This window comes from Equus quagga, chromosome 20 (genome assembly GCF_021613505.1).
Source record: "Equus quagga isolate Etosha38 chromosome 20, UCLA_HA_Equagga_1.0, whole genome shotgun sequence".
Lineage (NCBI taxonomy): Eukaryota > Metazoa > Chordata > Mammalia > Perissodactyla > Equidae > Equus > Equus quagga.
This window is the reverse complement of record NC_060286.1, coordinates 7,837,664-7,855,879: the sequence shown is the minus strand read 5'-3', so window position 1 is coordinate 7,855,879 and position 18,216 is coordinate 7,837,664. Positions and strand designations below refer to the sequence as shown.

The following is an 18,216-nucleotide window of genomic DNA, read 5'->3' as shown; positions in this document are numbered from 1 at the left end:
CTCGATTATTAGCTTCAAACCCTTCGGCATGCCAGGACTTGGTGACTGTCTTTGCTGGACTGGTCCCCAGGCATGTTGAGTTTCCAGAGGGTGCCCAGCAGGTACTGGTGTTGGGATGTGGTCTCTGTGTTATTTGGTCAGGAGTGAGTTAAATGTACCTTCAGGTTAAATCTGTCAGAACAAAAGAATTCCTGAAAGGCTTGAGAGGACAGCCATTTTAGGGAAAACCATGGATATTTCTTAGCCTCTCCTGTGTAGGGTGAGCAGCAGAGTTTCAAGCTTAATACTGATCTTGTACGTCAGTCGGGGCAGGAGCGACTCAAAACATCCTAGGGGAAGTTTTTAAAAGAGTCTCCTGAGAAATCTCCACAGCCAACTGTGAGAAAACTAAAACCTAAAACTGTAAGAAAAGTAAAATCTCTTTAACTTGGAGCCGGCACAGCATCCCCATCGGGGGAGAGGGGCAGCATGGAGATCGTCGGTGTCCCATTCTGCCGATTTTTGGGACATCTCATGCGAGTCCCCTTGGTCTTCTGGAATAGCTGACAGGAATAATTGCTAACGGTGACGGGGCGTTTTCTCTGTCTCAGCCCTGGGGAGAGTGCTTGACATAGAACATCACAGTGAATCCCAGCAGTACTAACACAAGGTGGGCAGGTGCTGGGCTCAGTCCTATTTCACAAGTGAGAACAAAAAGTCTGGGGAAAAGACTACCTTTCCCCAAGAACACACAGGAAGCAGCAGGTTCAGTGCACAGGTGTGCACTCAACTCAAGTCCCTTCTGTGTCATCCTGCCTCCTAGAACCACGGGGGCAGGGCAGGCAGAGTTGCTCTCACAGGCAGTCTGTGCCGGGGCGAGAGCTGAGACTGGGTGATGCCAAAGACGCAGAAATACATGGGAAAAGTGGCTGCCTTTTCTGGGCTCTAAAAAAAGCCTATAAAATAAATATGTAAATTAGGATTTTATGTCTTCTTGGTGGTTGGAAACTGGCTCTATGACAGGTTGGGCTCCGAAAATCAGATGACAGATGAAGGGAGAGAGCAAAGAACCAACTTATTACGCTGGGCAGTAAAGAGCGAGGAAGTGGGCAGGAGAAAAAGAACAACCGACAGGGAGTGGAGTGATGGGGGGCAGCTGAGCCGGGTGAAGCTGAGGGTGGCTCCCCTCACTCTGGTTCTAATTCAACACAGGAAAGAAGGGAGACGACAAAGCCCCATTTATAGCTGCTCTGTCCAACCTGCAACTCAGTTCAGAAGAACATATGACCACAGGCTCATTTCCACTGCAAACGTCTCATGCTGTATCTTCTGTCTTATCCTCAGATGACATAAAATGAGAAGTTATAGGACCTAGTGTGACTCTGAGCCAGGGGCAATCACAGTGGGCTGTCTAGTCATGTTAATTCAACACAGCCGGATTAAGCAATCAGGGTGACCAAACCTGGGAATAAAGAAGACTCGAAGCTTCAGAGCATTGGCCCGTGATATGATCAAGGCCAAATCTGTGGCTGGACTGTTTTCAAGGCAATGTGTACCTGATTGAGATCAATGCATGATAAATGGTGTGTTTTTCTTTTTGCTCTTTTCTTTGCTACCAAGTTACATCGGCTCTGTAGCCCTAACAGGCAGCTGCCCCAGGCTGCACACCTTCTTTCCGGTAATGCCCCACGAGCCAGCAGGGTGGGCGGTGAGGAGTTACTGAAACATGAAGAGGCTCCTCCAGGAAGGGAGACGGAAGGACTGGAAACCCCACCAAGGCTTAGAGGTTACCCAGGGGTTCCGACGGGTTTACAGGATCCCCTTTGACCCAGACTATTTCCCAGTTCTCAGGAAGGTCTAAGTCCCGATTGCGTCACTCGGGTCAGCCCCGGTTCCTCTAGAGGAGTGAGCAGCTCTAGGACACGCACGTCATACAATCTCACTGCTGATAATGGTTCCACAGACGGGGTGACTAATGCTGTCCTGGCCAGCTGGCAGTTTAGTCAGTGCTCCCTGCTAATCCTGGTTTATGCCCTTTTCATTGTTCTCGAAACCCCACAAAAGTGGGAAAAACAGAATTGGCCTTAATAGAAGAACCTCACCAAACTGGGCCAAAAGCAGGGACTCTAGAGTGAACCCACCTGGTCCAAATCCTACCCCCACTGCTTTAGTCGTATGACTTCGGACGAGTTACTTAACTCACTTTCCCCATCTGCACATGAAGATGAGCCCCCACCTCTTGGGGTACTGACTGAGTAAATGCATTTACAGTGTTTGGAGCAGAGCCTCACACATGAGAAAGCTGCACTAAGTATTGGGCAGTATTGTGAAGTAGAAACTTCTTCTGCAGTCACAGGCTGATAACCAACTCAAAGCAAAAACTTTGTAGTTCTCCTTTCAGATACTCGAGACCGCAGTCTAACTCAGGTTGGTGTGGAATAGTAGGGAAAGTAGGGGCAAATGGCTGTGGGGATGAGGCCTGGCTGGGGAAGATGGCAGGATGACAAGGATTTCTCAAGGTTTCTTATCCAAGGTTCTGAGACAGGGAAGGGTAAGCGTGACCTCGTCTTGACCCCCATGCTGCCAGCTGAACTCAGGGAATCCGGCAGTGCCAGCAGACTCGGTACCTGCTGATCGAACGGCTCGTGGCCAGCAAGCGGGTAGCCTGCTCCAGGAAGCACGGGCGGGCAGCCTTGTGATCCTCGGAAGGGATGCGAGGTTTAGGAGAACTGATGAGGGATGCGAAGCGGAGCTCTTACCCTAGAGTTGGAGACTCTGAGTTACGGGTAAACATCCTGTACTTCCTCTCTCTTCATATGAAAGAGGAGAATAAAGGGAAGAGGCACCGGAAATCCTATCATAGCAAAGTCATTGGCTGTTGATAGTCTATCTGATAGGTCTGGAATTACCTTAAAAGAATGGACTTAACCCAAACTCGGGGACCAAGTTAGTAGGCTTGAGAATAGATTGTGAAGAGGGAAGCTGCTGAGTGATTGCAGAGACTCATCAAAGGGGACATCTGGGTCCTTTGCAGGGCTATGATAACGGATTTTGTAAACGAACACAGGAGGCATGCTTTATTCTTCATGGGTCTTTACCAGTGTGGAATAAACCATACCAAGCAGCCCGTCAGCCCCACAGAGCAATAGGAGACCCTGAGCCGCAAAGTGGCTGTGAAGGCCATAAAGTCCTAAAGTCAGAACAATCCCTCCCTTTCCAGAAGTGTGCTGGATTAGAACTTCAAAGAATTAAACTCTAGACTGGCTCGGTTCCTTACTAACTCTGAAACCTTTGGGCAACCCACTAACTCAACTGCTCTGAGCCTCTCCTCTTCCCATTTGTACGATGTACCACAGTATTCACGCTGGAAACAGAGGTGGAGTAACCCGTTACTTCACAGGGATAGTGTGCAGACCTAGCGAAATCACGTAGGTGAGAGTGCCACTGAACGGAGTGCCAAACAAACGTCAAGGGAGGCTCCTTGCCACTCTAGTCATTCAAAAGTCATCTTTCACCTTGGGATGCAAAAAAGAGCCCCCAACAGAGACTGGCACTACTAGCCAGATACCCCTTGGCTGCTCTGTAATTCCCCATCTCGTTTGTAGTTAGAGGGAGGCCATGGTCTGGCCAATCATATGTGAGCAGAGGTGATGTGTGTCCCTTCTCAGAGGGCGAGTTAGGCAGCGAGCATCTCCTCCATCTCTGTCTTCTTGTGCTATGGTGACCTTAGAAGCTACATTTTCCAGATGGCATAGTTCCAAGATGGAAGAGGGCCATGGAACTTGCACCATACTTTACGTGGATGAGAAATAAACATTCTGTCTAGCCACTGAGAGTCTGAGGGTCAGTCTGCTGCAGCAATGCTTAGCAGTCATGACCCTGACTGACTCAGAACAGAAATTTTGGTCAGTAAGAGACAGGCCACGTTCTCGTAAGGGATACGCAGAAGGTTACACCAACCTTCCCTCTCAGGATTTTGCTTTAAGTCAAAAGTTCTATCCATTCTGCTCAAAGCTTTCATTTTAATTAGCTGTCTACTCTCCTAGTGGGGATGGGACAAATTCTTCTAGACAAAAAATTTCCTTTTGCTACAAAATGCATTTATTTCCAGCTAGATAAAATTCTCCAACTGCATATATGGGTACATATTATAAGGTCCTTCTCTGATAAATTTCCTGTTTACAAGAGCCATTTCTAATTATTAAAATGCATACCAAACAAACATCTTTGTCTCTTGAAATATAATTTAAATAAACTGCTAATGTTTAAGCCATGAGTATGGTCACTGACGTGAGTGGTGTGCAATTCTTCACTTATGAGTCCAGAGTGACACTGACACATTGCCCAAGAGGAGATCCCACAAGTCAGCAGGCAGCAGGCACCTCTAGCTCGCCTGCTGGTTTTGCAAAGAGTTGCTGTCACGGCAGTGAGCCTTCTGTGAAAAAAAGAGTTATGTGCAGACAAAGAAGTATGACATATTCAATGTGGAGAGGCATTGCACAGAACGCAAACACCACTCTGGTAAATTAATGGACTCTAGAATGAAAGCCTGGTCAACGAAAATCTGTTGTTTATACTACTGGGGATTGTGGCACCGTCTCACTGGACACAATAAATAGCTATGAAACGAAGGAGCAGAACAAGCTGGAATAGCTTGTCTTGGTGCTCGACATCTGTTTTCAAGATCGGGCTCTAAGTTGTGAGTTTTATGAATACCACTTTTTGTTTCTTCAGAGGAAATCATTCTATTTGGAAAGCGATTCATGTCCTTATCTTTAAATTCTTCATTAGCACTTAGAGACTTCTTGCAGAGTGCCAGTATCAGCGGCTCACTGGCTTAAAGAAGAGCACAGAGTGGTCCGTACAAAGTCTCAACTTGTCTCTTGAAGTAAAAAGCCTGTTTGGCTCAGAATTTCTAGGATCTAGTTTATTCTTCACAACTTCTCTCCTTTTGGCTCCTGTTAATATCCCAAGCCCGAAATAGCCATGGAAACTCATAGGTTGAGCAGTACATTTCTTCGTGAAATCTCATTTCGGTATCAACTATTTCCAGTACCATGGCTCCATCAGGACTTGAAAGAGTTGATCTCTTGAAGGTCCATCCTTCCACACAGTTCTCCACCTGTTCCCTGGAGGGAAGGTTCTTGTTCTAAGGTTGGTGCTGGAGACTTCTTCACAAAGGAAATTCCTGGAAAATCTGTATCCCCTTGTGATTCTCATACCATCTCTCTCATTCCCCATGAGACTAAGGTTGCATTTCTGGAGACACAAAGGAAAAGTTTCTAAACTCATCCTGGTTAATCATAGGAAGATGTCCCTCATCAATTGGAGTTAAAACTGGCTCTTCCTTTATGAAGTCAGGGTCAAAATTACTGACGTCTTCTCGGGATTTCTGTCAAAAAAGAAACAAGGGTCAGATTTTATGCATTCGAGCCTTCCGCATCTTCCACGGGACTTAGCCCAGTCCGATGAGTTCAGAGAACTGCTCTGCAACTCTTTTAGTAGCATTGTTTACAGTTTTGACGATTATGATTAAACAGCACTTTATAGTAATTCTATTGCATTGTGTATTATTACGGCATTTGGCAACCACCAATTCACTAACCCCATCAAAATCTTGCTGAGTAGGCCAGCCTTAGGTTGGGAGGCTAAGGAATTAATTTGGTCACCTGAACCAGCCAGTTCACTCACCCTTTGCTCTCCATATTTCACTGACATGCTACTTCTCAATGGACCTTACTGAGGGGCACACAAGCTTGTATTTGTCAACTGAGGTTGAGTAAGTTCACACTTGCCCCACCTACTGTTTGCACACAGGTCTATATGCTTGAAGAGATTTTCTCAAAAGACTTACTAGAAACGCAGAGTTTAGGGAACAACTGCCTCTCTCTTTACTCACCAAGCAGATTTATTACATCCTGTTGGCAAAGCTTTCCCTCATCCCAAGGAGATGGAGGTGGATGCCCATTAAAGGAAGTGGCTTTTAACTCTGAGGCCTGGTATCCAACCTAGCAGGGTGTTACTGATTAAGTTAGCTATTATTTAGAAATGTTGGTATTTTACATCTTTATAAACAAATGCTGAAAAGATCATTTCTACCATTGTTAGACCTCTCACTTCTCTTATCTGACTCAATGATACTTCTATGCCTTTGGAGCAGCCCTTGTCCCCCTAATTCTTCATCTGCTAGCCAAGTTCTCTGCCTTCCCATTGTGGATCTCTTGACCCACAGATGAGAAAGACTTACCTCTTAGACCAAGAGCTGGAGCATGCTCAAGAATGCTACCCCACTCAGCTTCCTAGCTTGGGGAGGCACCCTCGGTGCTCCCAGCATTTCTCCAGTCAAAAGGGACTTGGCCTGTTCTGGCCAGAGCTCTGTGCTGCAGCAGCTGTTACAGACCCAGGCTCCCCAAGCCAAGGAGTCAGGCACAGTGAATTAAGTAGCATTTCATGCCCTCTCTACTTCCTTGGAGGCTTGGCAAAGGCACCCTGACTAAGGAGCACGAGGAAACTGGCTAAGAACAATGAATGTCTCAGTTAGCCAAACCTTTTGGGGAAACCTGGAAAGTTTCTAAGATGCCCTAAGGCATCTTAGACCCCTGGGAAATTTTAACTTCGGTTAAGGGAGGATGGAGCCAGGGCAAGCGAGAGGTAAAAACTTTGTGAGAAGTAACCTGGAAGGCAAGGAGCCCGGCCTCCTACCAGATGAGGCTGCCCTGTAAAGTGTCAGGCTGAGCTTCTAGTTCGGTTATTCCATAAGGGACCATCCAGCTGCTCAAACGACTTTGGCGGAACACTGTGATGTTTTAAGAAAGAAGAAAGTCTACTATGACGATCTTGGACACTTACGATTCTGGGTCTGAAAGGTGGTTCTATTTGGCGATGGTTCAGCTGGGCCCAGTCGATTTCCTTAAAGAAAGGATGTCTCAAAATGGCATGCTCACCGCCCTGAGTCAGGCTGCCCAAGCGCATGGTGGGGTTCTTGGTCATGAACTGAGAGAGGGAGAGAAAGAGAGTCAATCATTCAATCCCTTACACAAGTATGTCACAAGATGGTAGGCATCAGCCCTGGCAGAGGAGCCTGCGTGAGGCTTTCTGGCTGATCTCGCTTAACTAGCTGAATTTTCCATCACTGCCAGCACAGCCAATGAATCATCCCTTAAAGGTGCAATTGCTTGTGTGTATTTACGGCCTTCCCTATTTCCATTTCAGACGTGGCCTCTAAAATAAAGCAGAAGAGTCCAGTTTTCTTTCCTGTAAATACCATGTATTTTTCTTTCCTCTTTAAAGAAAAGAAACTCTTTATAAAATAGTGTGCCTTTCTCCAACACTGCAGTTGCAGAGAGGCCGCGTCTTATGAATGGGGCTACTTTTAGGAACAGCTGTGCTATTTTTCTGTGAGACCTGACCAGCAGCCAGGATTCCCGCTCTCTGTCAAGACCACAGAGAGAAGAGTCAAAGTCATTATTTTGAAGATCCGTGTGAAGAAGCCGCAGGGTGAAAAATGTAAACTTCTGTGTTCTGGCTCTAGGATAAACAAAGTTGACCACTTTTCTTTTTGCAACAAAGATATAGTTTTAAGTAAAAAAGTTTGTTTCTTCTAGATGCTCCCTTCTTCCACTTTGAAATGTTTAATGACTGAGAATCTTGCTACGTAGACCAAAAACTAAAACAAGCATTGCCACACATTCAAGCAACATGTGTATAGAAATCCTCTGTCATTATAGCAGTTAGGAGCTCAGCCCCAAGGAAGTTTCCCATCAAGATGTTTTGGGCTAAATCTACTTTCACAAAATGGCCAATAAAGGTGTTCTGATCACATCCTGACCGAGGACTAGCACAAGATGCCTCACTTTTCATGGCCAGAAAGTGATTTTCAATTTCAAAGACACTTAAGCTAACTTAATTTCCTATTTTCAAAAGAAAATTGCCTGGGGTAAAAAGTTGTTTTGTTTTTAAATTTAAATCAAGTTATCTTTAAACAAATTTATGACAACTTATCACAGGTCCCCGAGCAGCCCTTTCCATGTCTGCTTTATGAACACAAGACAAAAGTAATGCTGAGTTCACAGAGATTGCTGTGGAGTAGAGTTTCCAGAGTAAATAAAAAGGAAATCTTCCTGAAGGTGCGGACATGAAAAGGCAGAGCTTGGAGGTGGCCGTCCCTGCCCGGGTCCGAAGCCGCAAAGCCTCCAGTGTTGCTTCAAATGAAAATGATCACGTGGAGGGAGGAGGCTGCCAAAGTCCCCATGCAAATCTGACGAGATAAACCTCATAAAATGCTAAAAAGGTGAGCTAATTAAAGATGAAGACACTGATGGGGTTTAATGGCTTCTCTTCTCTCCTAGTGACGAGGAGTGCAAGGCCACAGATGGTACTGGGTAGGAGGTGGAACCGACAGTGAAAGGAGCCTCCAGAGCCACATGGCTTCCATTGGAGCAGTCAGCACTCCAGGCACAAACAGTGGTCAGCGTGCATTTAGCAACTATGTATCTGAGAAATAGCTTGGGCTCTCCCCGCATAAGTCTGTGCAACTCAGAAAGGAAAGAGAACACACACACACAGAAGAAATGAGTAGATTCTCTCTTTTGGAAAGTCAATGGGAAGCAATCCCTGATAGACTAGCAGTGTCTATTCTAAGAGCTAATTAACAAAAAAACAATGTTGCAAGAAACTCAGGATATAAGGACGGCAAAACAGACCAGATGGCTTGTGGGAAATTCCTAGGCCTGCCAATGATGTGAGCAGAGGACATCTTGTGAATGTGTGGGTACAACTTGTTCTTCTGGGCAAGAGGAACAGTGCAGGGCTCTCGATGCCAGGGTGGCAGAAGCCCCGGTGTCCAAGAGACTTTGCCCATTCTCCTCTGGCACTGAAGTCGAGCTTCCGAGGGGCACTGTGGCAAGGCACTGCCTGAGGAAAAGCAGACCGAATCACGGCTCTTCCTCCTCCACAAACTGCATCCCTGGGAATGGAGACAGGCAGAACAACCCTTTCACAAGCTTGGCACCTTCTCTGAGGGTCCTGAGAAATCCTTTTGAATAATCAAGCAGTTTTGTTTTGACTTTTAATATCTTGTCTTAAGCCCTTTAGATACAGTCATCCTCCACTTAAAAAAATGTTTCATTCAATTTACAAAGGTTTACAGGGAGTCTGCTGTATGCAAGGCAGTGTACTAGGCCTTGTAGGGATATACAGATGCAAAAACAGTCTCCCTATGAAGGAGCTGATCGAGAGAAAGGGGAAGAGGCAAGCAAAGTTGATCTGTAATACACAGCTGGGTGGAACGAAGAGAGAGAGAGAGCAAAGTCCCGGGGGAACTTTGAAGAGGGACCAGGCAAATAGCACTGGGAGCTGGCGGTGAGAAAGCAAGGAATGGCCTCATGGAAGAGCTGGCCTTTGACAGGAGATGGGGCTGATGAGTAGAATTAACGTGGGCATGAAGGAAGAAGACAATCATGCCCGAGGACATAGCCAGCGCAGATGCATAGATGCGTGCAAGCGCCTCGTATGTTGGCCGAGGGGCACACAGCGTGGCACGGCTGGCACATGGGGATGGTTCAAGAACTGTGGGGTAGCCAGCAGGATCCAGCAAAAGTGTACCACGAGGTAAGTGACGAGAGCTGCCCTGGGATTTAGGAGATGATCTAGCCACAGTGTGATGGATAAACCCCAAACAGAGAGGTCAGAGACTGGTGGTGGCTGAACAGTTAGGAGGTTGAGAAGACACGACAGGTTCAGGAGCTAGAAGAGTCTCTGATTAGTAGGAAGGAGAAGTCGGGAGCAAGTCCTGGAGGGACTGTGGAAGAAGGAGCACACTGCCGGGAGCTGGGGTGAAGGGTAGGAGGGAGCGCAGGGCACAGGGTCGGCTTGCTCTGGCTGATGGAGTGGTGGTGTTAGGTAATGGAAACAGGTAAGTAGAGAGGAGTAGCAGATTTTGGGTAGCATTAATAGTAGTATCAACAGTAGTAACAGTAGTAATAGTAGTATTTGTGTCAGAGGAATGGAACAAAAGCATCTAACATTTCTCAAGATCTGACGGTGTGTAGATCAGGGAGGCGGACGAGCTCAGCTTGCATTTGGGGAGCGCAGGCCAGGGTGAGGGGTCTCACTCCCAGAGACATCAACACTTGGTGGGAGGGCGAAAGCTGAAGCTGTGAGGGCAGGCCAGATGCAGAGAGGGAGAGAGAGCACAGAACTGAGACCGGCCCCGGCCTCAGACATTTTATTTGGCCCACACAGTGTGTTTTAAAATAATTTTAATTACTAGTCAAACATTTAAAAAGTAGGAAATGTCACATCACATAAAAGACAAATTTTCTAACTTCTCTTGGAAAATGCGATATTCTGGAATGCTGGACCTGCACTTCTTTTTTATAAAAATGGCCTGGAGTTGAGCAGTGGCTGCCTCTTTAGATGGAACATGCGATCCCTGGTCCACCACGTGTCCCACCACTCCCCATTGCCTCACGCCTGGCTGGCGTCACCCATCCACTGTGCCTGGCTCCTGAGCCCTGGCATAGAAGGAGATGAACGCAGGGTGACAGCAGGAGGAGCTCATGATGAAGACCATGAAAGAGAGCCTTCCGAGGAGGAGGGTACAGCCCTCTATGACTACCCCTCCAAAGAGGCGGAGATGGGGAGTTACGAGAACATTTAACACCAGTCCTGGGTCTGAAATCTTTCCCAGTGCATATCTGTGGCGTGTAGGCCTGGGGGCAGGAGGGGCCTGCTGCTCTAGGCCAGGCCCAGGGCTCTCCCTAGACACCGTCTTCCTCTGCTGTGAATGGTAAAGGCATAACCCTTTGCAGAAAACTTCCTCTACTTGCATACGTCCCTAATGGGACCCAAATGCCAACAAGTGAACGACAGTGTTGTTGAGAGCAATCATTCATCCATGTCTAAGGTCATACTTAAAACTTGCCTCACCTCAACTGATCTTCTCCCCCACTGTAGTCCAAACAAGAAAGTCAGCCAAAGAGGAAAATAAAGTGACTTCGCGAAAGATTCTGGACACATTTACTGAAGGAAGCAGAATGTCTTCTAGGGTCAATAAAGGCACTTTATAAGCTGCAAAGAGTGGGTGAGGAGGCCGGGGTGGAGAATCTGGTTGCACCCAAATGTCAGTCTCAAGCTAACCGGGGAGCAGGGTAAGGAGAGAGGTCAAGGACGCAGGGACTCATTCCACATTCCCCCTCCTTCTGTGGCCTTCATTAAAGTGGAAGTTAACTGAAGAATACTGAAGGAATTGGAGGTGTCCCTGCCCTGAGCATGAGCTACTTAACAGCTCTTTCCAGGCTGCTGAGAAGGTATGACGACAAGGGACAGCAGCCAGCCAGGCGTCCTCCCGAAGGGAGCACTACAGGGAAATGTAAGAGCTTTGGGCCAGGTTTGTACAAGAATGTCCTGGGAAGCCTCCTGTAAACCAGGGAAGGCTGCTTGCAGGACGGAAGAGCTCCGCTGATGGGAAGGGCCCAGGGGTTAACTGGTGAGGCTCTGCAGTTTGACTACCTGTGTGAGCTGCGTAAACTTGTACAAATTTCTTAACTTCTCTGGGCCTCAGATTCCTCAACTATAAAATGGAGATTTTCCTGTACTTCATAAGGTTGTTATGACAAGCAAATGAGATAATCAATGTAAAATGCCTGACACAAAGGAAGCCTCAATAAATGTCAGTATTAGTAAGCATCTTGTTAAACCGCTTCTAGGTCCACCCTGCTCTACCTAAAGGCAGGAGCATGGACGGAGGCCCTCAGAGAGACAAAGAGTGAGGCCAGCCTTGCCCCTGAGGCCTGGCAGGCTCCCCCTGCTTCTCCATGCCGCGGCCAGGAAACACAGAGCACGGTGTGTGTCTGCTCTCATGGCCCCAGGTTCCAACAGCGGCTGGTAGTGATGGCAATGGTCTCTGGAAAGCAATTTTTCTGACAGGAAAGATTTCTAAAGACAATCTTAAAAAATTAAGAATACAAATGCTACTCAGGTTTTAACGTGCAGTTACGTCCGCTTTAACAACAGCAGGGAGATACTGAAGGCAGGACGAAGGGTGTAATGGAGCAACTTCTTTGTAAACTGGTGTCAGGTCCAGCGCTCTCTCGTGGGCTCTGCTACACATGAGGAGGCTGTGGGTTTGAGCTGTCGGATGTTAGAGAGGATACAGTTTAGACTAACTCTGTGTAATACTGCGTCTTGAGATAACAGGATTCAAATGTACTTTGAAACTCATTAAAATGTAGGCAATGGTTAAAAGTATTTTTTCTTCTTTCAAAATCTGTCTGATTTCAGAGGAAGAAGACTAGTTATATAAAAGAGCAATTAGTCTAATAAGATTTACTTCCAGGAGGGAGAAAACACTGTATTTTCTAACTAATAGTTGGATTTGGCTGTTGGACAAGCAAAATGACCTTCTCCTTTCATTCAATTTCAGACCAAAGGGCAGTGACGGTTAGCAGTTAATACTGGCAAGCCAGAAGGGAGGGAAACCATGCCATGGAACATTCCCATCAATATTCCAGGGAGACGCTCCTAACTGGGAAGAAGGCAGTTTATGGCTCTACAGAGAGTCCTGGGGAGGGAGAGCAGAGTAAGAGCACAGGACACAGAATAGAGTATGGTTCACAGCCATGATGGCCACCCTGGGGCTGACAAAATGCATGCCTGGTGTGCATGTTGCAACCACATGTGTCTGTCTTTTGCCACTGTCTCAGGTACAGTCTGACCTAGTTATAAAGACCAGTCACCAACCTTCTCCCTTCACACCCCTTCATGCCAGCCGCAGCAGTGAGGCTCAGATCTGGGAATGACCTGTGCTGGCAGCACCATCCAGCCCAGAGCAGTGGTAAGAGGGACAAAGGTGGGCATGTGGCATCTAGGGAGGAGAGAGACATCAGGCCTTTGACTTGGCGTTGGTAAGTCACTTTTCTATAGGAGAAGGCAGAGACAGTTATTTAAACCTAAGATGAGGCTGACAATGACCCCCTGGGGGTGGGATGGAGCCTGGGGGCAGGAGAGAAGCATATACAATGGGTTTTTTTGAATAGATCTGGGGAAACAAACTGTCATCTTCCCAAGTACAGATTATTATACAGATTGGTGTTGCTGTGGAATATTGGAGGAGCCAAGAGAAGGAGAGTTGCTTTAGCTTGTTCAGATTGGATCTGAGTGGAATTTACTAGGCAGAGGTGGAACTATTAATCCACACACCTATGGCTATAGACCACTCCTGCCATTCTCACAGCATCCAGGGATCCAGATCCAAACTGGTTTGGGCAGGAGGCAGCTGTAGGAGTGGGAAAGAGAATGGTACAGTTTTTGTAAACGTTAGAGCTTAATAAGTGGCAGCCATCACTACTAATATATGTATGTTATGTACTCTTGTATTACACCAGGCATTGACATTTAAAGTGTTTCAAATTCATTCTACATAATACCAACAGCAACCCTGATTGTGATTCTTATTTACAGATTAGGAAACTGAGGAACAGATCAATCTGTAACCTGCCCAAAGCCACCCAGTTTGGGAGGGGTGGAGCTGGGATTCAAACCCACGTCTAACACTAGAAGCTCCACTCTCAGTCACTTGTGTGGCCTCAAGGGGAGGTTTAGTAATCTTCTCATATGGATTCTGGATAAAAGAACAGTGTGGACTGACAGGTCAGGAGGAATGCTGGGACACCCTTCAGGACTCGCCCTGAATGAGAATGCGTAGCACTTTGTGTGTTTACTTATGTTGTAGTTCCTTTGCTGGCCCACGTGACATTCAAGTGTATGCAGAGCGGGTGCTAAGAGAAGGCAGAGACAAAGAATAGTCTTGAAAAGAACCGAAGGAATCCTTCAGTCTGATTGTCTGGTTCCTGCAAACACCTTGGGCCCCCTTTATATTGGAGAAGAGAAGACAGACGGACACTGTTGGTATTTTGGCCGGAAGAGGCAGTTCTAAATGGAGACGTACCTCCAGGGACTGGGAGTTAAAAGAGCATATATAAGTATATCATAAGGAAAATTAAAATCAAACTTTTTGGATACTCACTGCCATTGAGTGATAGAAGGCGCTTTCCTGGGAGGACCATGAGTGTCTCGATGAAACATTCTGGATGACCTGGCTGGCATCAGGTGGAAGGGGAGACCAGTGCCCTCCAGGGTCCATGTCAATATCAAGAGCCTATAATCTTATCCCTTCCTTCTTCTCTTTTTGGGTTTATCACTAAAATTCTGGGAGAAAAAAGCTGACATTTTGAAGGTGACTGACCCTCAGCTAGAGATGCCACATTTTCCTTGGTTCTGAAGTGGACTTGTCTTTATAAAAAGAAAACAAAATAAAACTTGCTCAAGCTGATCTCCTTAGGCGAGTGACTGAAGGAGTGGGCCTGTGAGTATATTTGAAAATGCAATGGATCAACGTCTTCAGTGACAGGTTATAACTGACCTACATTAGAATATTTGGTGAGATATCTCGAGAGACATGGTACACAGTGCACTTTATTTCCTCCTAATGAAAACCCGCACAACAAATGCCCTGTACCGTTCCTGTTACTGCAGAGGGGCAGGAACAGTGCTAAAATCTGTAGCGGGTTTGTTGGCTATATTTTTCACCCTGTCTGTGATTGGAATCCAACAGCCTTTTCATGGGCATGTTCCAAATTCCTTCTCAATGCTCTTAACTCTCCGCCCTTCCTGTGTTTTATAATTGTTATGGCTTCCCCTGAATGCCAAGCCATCTCAGTGGCTTCACTCAAGTCATGTGACAATATTGGTTAAAAAAAGGTAAACGTCAGAGGTAGAGTCTCAGAGATGGAAGCCCAAGGTCAGGCATTTCTGCCAACGCCAACATTGTTAGCCAACATGGTTTCATTCCCAGCAAACCAGTCTCGAGCCGCTCTGACTGACAGGGCGGGCCTCATGCGCTCCAGTAACTCCCAGGCGCTAAGGCAAAGGAAGCCCGACTCACTGCTGCTCCTCACACAGCCACGTGCTCAAGCCGCTGCTTCCCTCCAGGTGTGGTCCCTGAAATTCAGCTATTGAAAAGAAGCAAGTGCTAAAGCAGGACCCTCCGAGGCACACTACGCAGTGCCCTTTATTTCCACCTGAGGAAACTGAGGCCAGCACCTTTCTTTATCAGGGATACACACTATCTTTGGTGTCCAAACCAAACCTAACCATCCACTGCTAAAAGCTATGGATCTTTGATAGTTGGAAAGAAAAAGAAAACGGTGTACTACTTCTGTTCACAAGAGTTTTTCAACTTAAAACAAACAACTCTTCTGACCCACAAACATCAGTTAGCAAACCTCCACATAGAAAAGATTTCCACGCTCACTTTATAAAACCTCTGACGTCTTTATCCTCTAGGGTGAGATATGGAGATTCAAGGGGCATGTGGTATTTGTACTCCATTAAAAAAAGAAAAGAAAAATCCTTCACGCTGCTAGCCATAAATACAGATCTTCCTCAACTCACGATGGGGTTATACCCCAATAAGCCCATCGTATGTTGAAAATGCATTTAATACACCTAACCTACTGAACATTACAGCTTAGCCTGGTCTACCTTCAACATGCTCAGAACACTCACATTAGCCCACAGTTGGGCAAAGTCATCTAACACAAAGCCTATTTTATAGTAAGTGCTGAGTATCTCATGCAACTTATTGAATACTGTCCTGAAAGTGACAAACAGAATGGTCGGATGGGTACAGAATGGTTCTCAGGGTATCGGTTGTTCACCCTCATGATCACGTGGCTGACTGGGAGCTGTGCTCGCTGCCGCTGCCCAGCATCGCGAGAGACTATGTACTGTACACCACTAACCTGGGAAAAGATCAAAATTCAAACTTCGAGGTACAATTTCTATGGAATTAGTATCACCCTTGCACCATTGTAAAGAAAAATCCTAAGTGGAACCATCATAAGTCAGGGTCCGTGTTAAATCATGAGGACCTCCATTCTTAGGAAACTTAAAAGCAAAAATGAGGGGGAAGGAAGCTGAGAACAATACCTTTAATAAAATATGATTAAGAAATGCTAAATACAAGGTTTCTGGGAAGATCATATGCTAGTGTTTTTCTGTTTTCTGCCAATGCTAGCCTTGATCTACCTGGGAGTAAATGGTCCATTTCTGAAAGGTGTTCACTGTACCAGGAGTTTCACTCAGAGCGAAACTAAGAGTCCTGTGGAGCAGCTCCATTTCCTCATATGGGAACTCCAGTCCTGGCAAGGGGCTGCCAGGCTGCATGTTAACCATCCCTCTTGTTAAAGGATCTTCCAGTAACTTTCTTTTGGATTCTCCCTATAACAGTGTGTGAAAAATCAGCTCTCATGATCCAGTGTTGGATCCTCTGCATTACTCTGGTCCCAGTTTTTCCTCTACTTTCTCAGCCTCCTCCTGGCTGACCACCGTTTGGCTGCTCCCTTGAGCATTCCCACCTCTCCAGGAGCGGAGTAGGAAATGGAGAGGCTCAAACTCGTGCTGCTCCAATCAACTGTCTGGTGACAGATGTGGGACACACCGTTAAAAGAGGATCCCAGAATTAATGGTGGGTCCCCCTTTGTGCACAGAGGCAAACAGGCCTCCTGCAGACAAGGCACAGATGATGGAATCCGACAGGCGTGATGACAGATAAACCCACACACGCACACACACTTCAATTTCTGTAAAGCTGAGAACAAAAGCACTCTGTAATCTCCTTCTGATGCCAAGTTTACAACACCTCCTGAACTGACAAAGGTGACTCAGGAGAAGGCATCAAGCTCCTTTCAGCACTTATCTAACCTAGCCACCTGTGTGAGCTCAGAGACAAGGGCGTTGATTTACCTGAGTCAGCACTGAGCCTGGTGCTCGCTCACAGGAGACGATTTAGCACAAAGGGACACTGACCTCAGAGAGAGGCCATCACCCTCCCATGCTCTGTGGACTCGTGAGGACTTCCCCAGGTCTTTCTGGAGCTAGACCAGGGCAAAACTCAGTGCAACCGCACAAGCTCTAAGCAAGCTGTATATTTTCTTCTGTCATGATTATTAGCATTTAGGATAATTTAGTGCCAGTTTAGGAAACTTGGTAACATGGTGGCCAACAAAAAACATGTATTTATGCCAAAACCAAGTAAAAAAATCATTAAAATTCATCTCTAAGGTCAGCAGTCTGGAAAGCCTCTATGTGTTGTTTACAGAAGTCTGTATCTTCATATATCTTTTCTGTGTTAACTTCTGTAGATGTTGCCAGTTTTTATCATCTATTCTCTGAGTGGAGGTGGCATGGTTTTGCTTTTGGAGCACGCACACGAGAGAGTTTAACACGCACGTTTAAAGCAAAGATGAGAAACGAGAGACAAAAGGGCAAGCAAGAAAAAATAGTCTTCCTGTTGTACTTTTTGAGTGTGTACCATGGCTGTTTCTGGTTGTAAGGATCACTGGTTAACAATTTGGGGATTTTTTTCAAGCAGCAGTCCTGGGCTAAAAACTGTGTGCGCTCCAGCTCCTGCCCCTTCCCCTGGTCCTGTGCTCCATGGAAAGTGTTCTCACCAGCAAGTCCTCTGCCCTCTCTCCATGTCTATATGAAAGTTTTGGACATTCATACACAAGGAACTCAAAAGTCCACAGTCTTTGGAGTGGTGGTAAAAGTGATGACGAGAAGGGCCAGGTAGGAAAGTAATATGGGGCTAGAGTTCGGTGGGTAAGGCGCGGATGCCCATCCTGTCCGACACTCACTTTCTGCGGAACACTGGACGAGAACATCGCCTCACCCCAAACTCAGGGACTCACTGACATCATTACACCATATGACGCCCCGAGGTCTTTAACATCTGTGACTCTATGGTACATCATATAAACATATCCAAATAGTTTCTACTTTCCACTTAAAAAGCTAAGAAGGAATTCAGAAAGCATTCCCTTTTAAAGGAAAAAAAAGGGCATGCAAAATATCCAGCATACCCCAATTCCAGGAGCAGTGCTGACCTCACGTTCCAAAGAAAAGTTCATCAGGAAATCTCAGGGAGCCAAGTAGGCATGCCCCACCATGCTGAGACAGCGTGAGAGCGGATGTGAGGCTGGCTTGGAGATCTTGGCCTTTCCTGCCTCTCTGGTGGGAAAGGGCCGCCCCAGCCCACAGAAAAGGATAGTAGAGAGGGTCCAGGGCAGCAGCTTGGGGCAGAGCTCACCAAGGAGGGCTCTCTCCTCTGTCCTCTGTTAAAAATCCTTCTTCGGGGTACACTGGGGTACTCGACGTGGAGGTTGAGGGACACTT

General features: G+C 46.5%; 1 protein-coding gene across 1 annotated transcript in view; it reads right to left on the bottom strand.

Moving 5' to 3' along the window:
* Positions 1–4,057: 4,057 nt before the first annotated feature.
* Positions 4,058–18,216, bottom strand: part of PRKCH (protein kinase C eta) — a 212,516-nt gene continuing 198,357 nt past the window's right edge. The window contains exons 13-14 of the mRNA XM_046647473.1: positions 6,829–6,972; positions 4,058–5,371 (exon numbers count right to left, since the gene is read on the bottom strand). Of these exons, the coding sequence (XP_046503429.1) occupies positions 5,225–5,371; positions 6,829–6,972 (291 nt within the window). The 3' untranslated portion in view covers positions 4,058–5,224. The remainder of the gene's footprint in view (positions 5,372–6,828; positions 6,973–18,216) is intronic.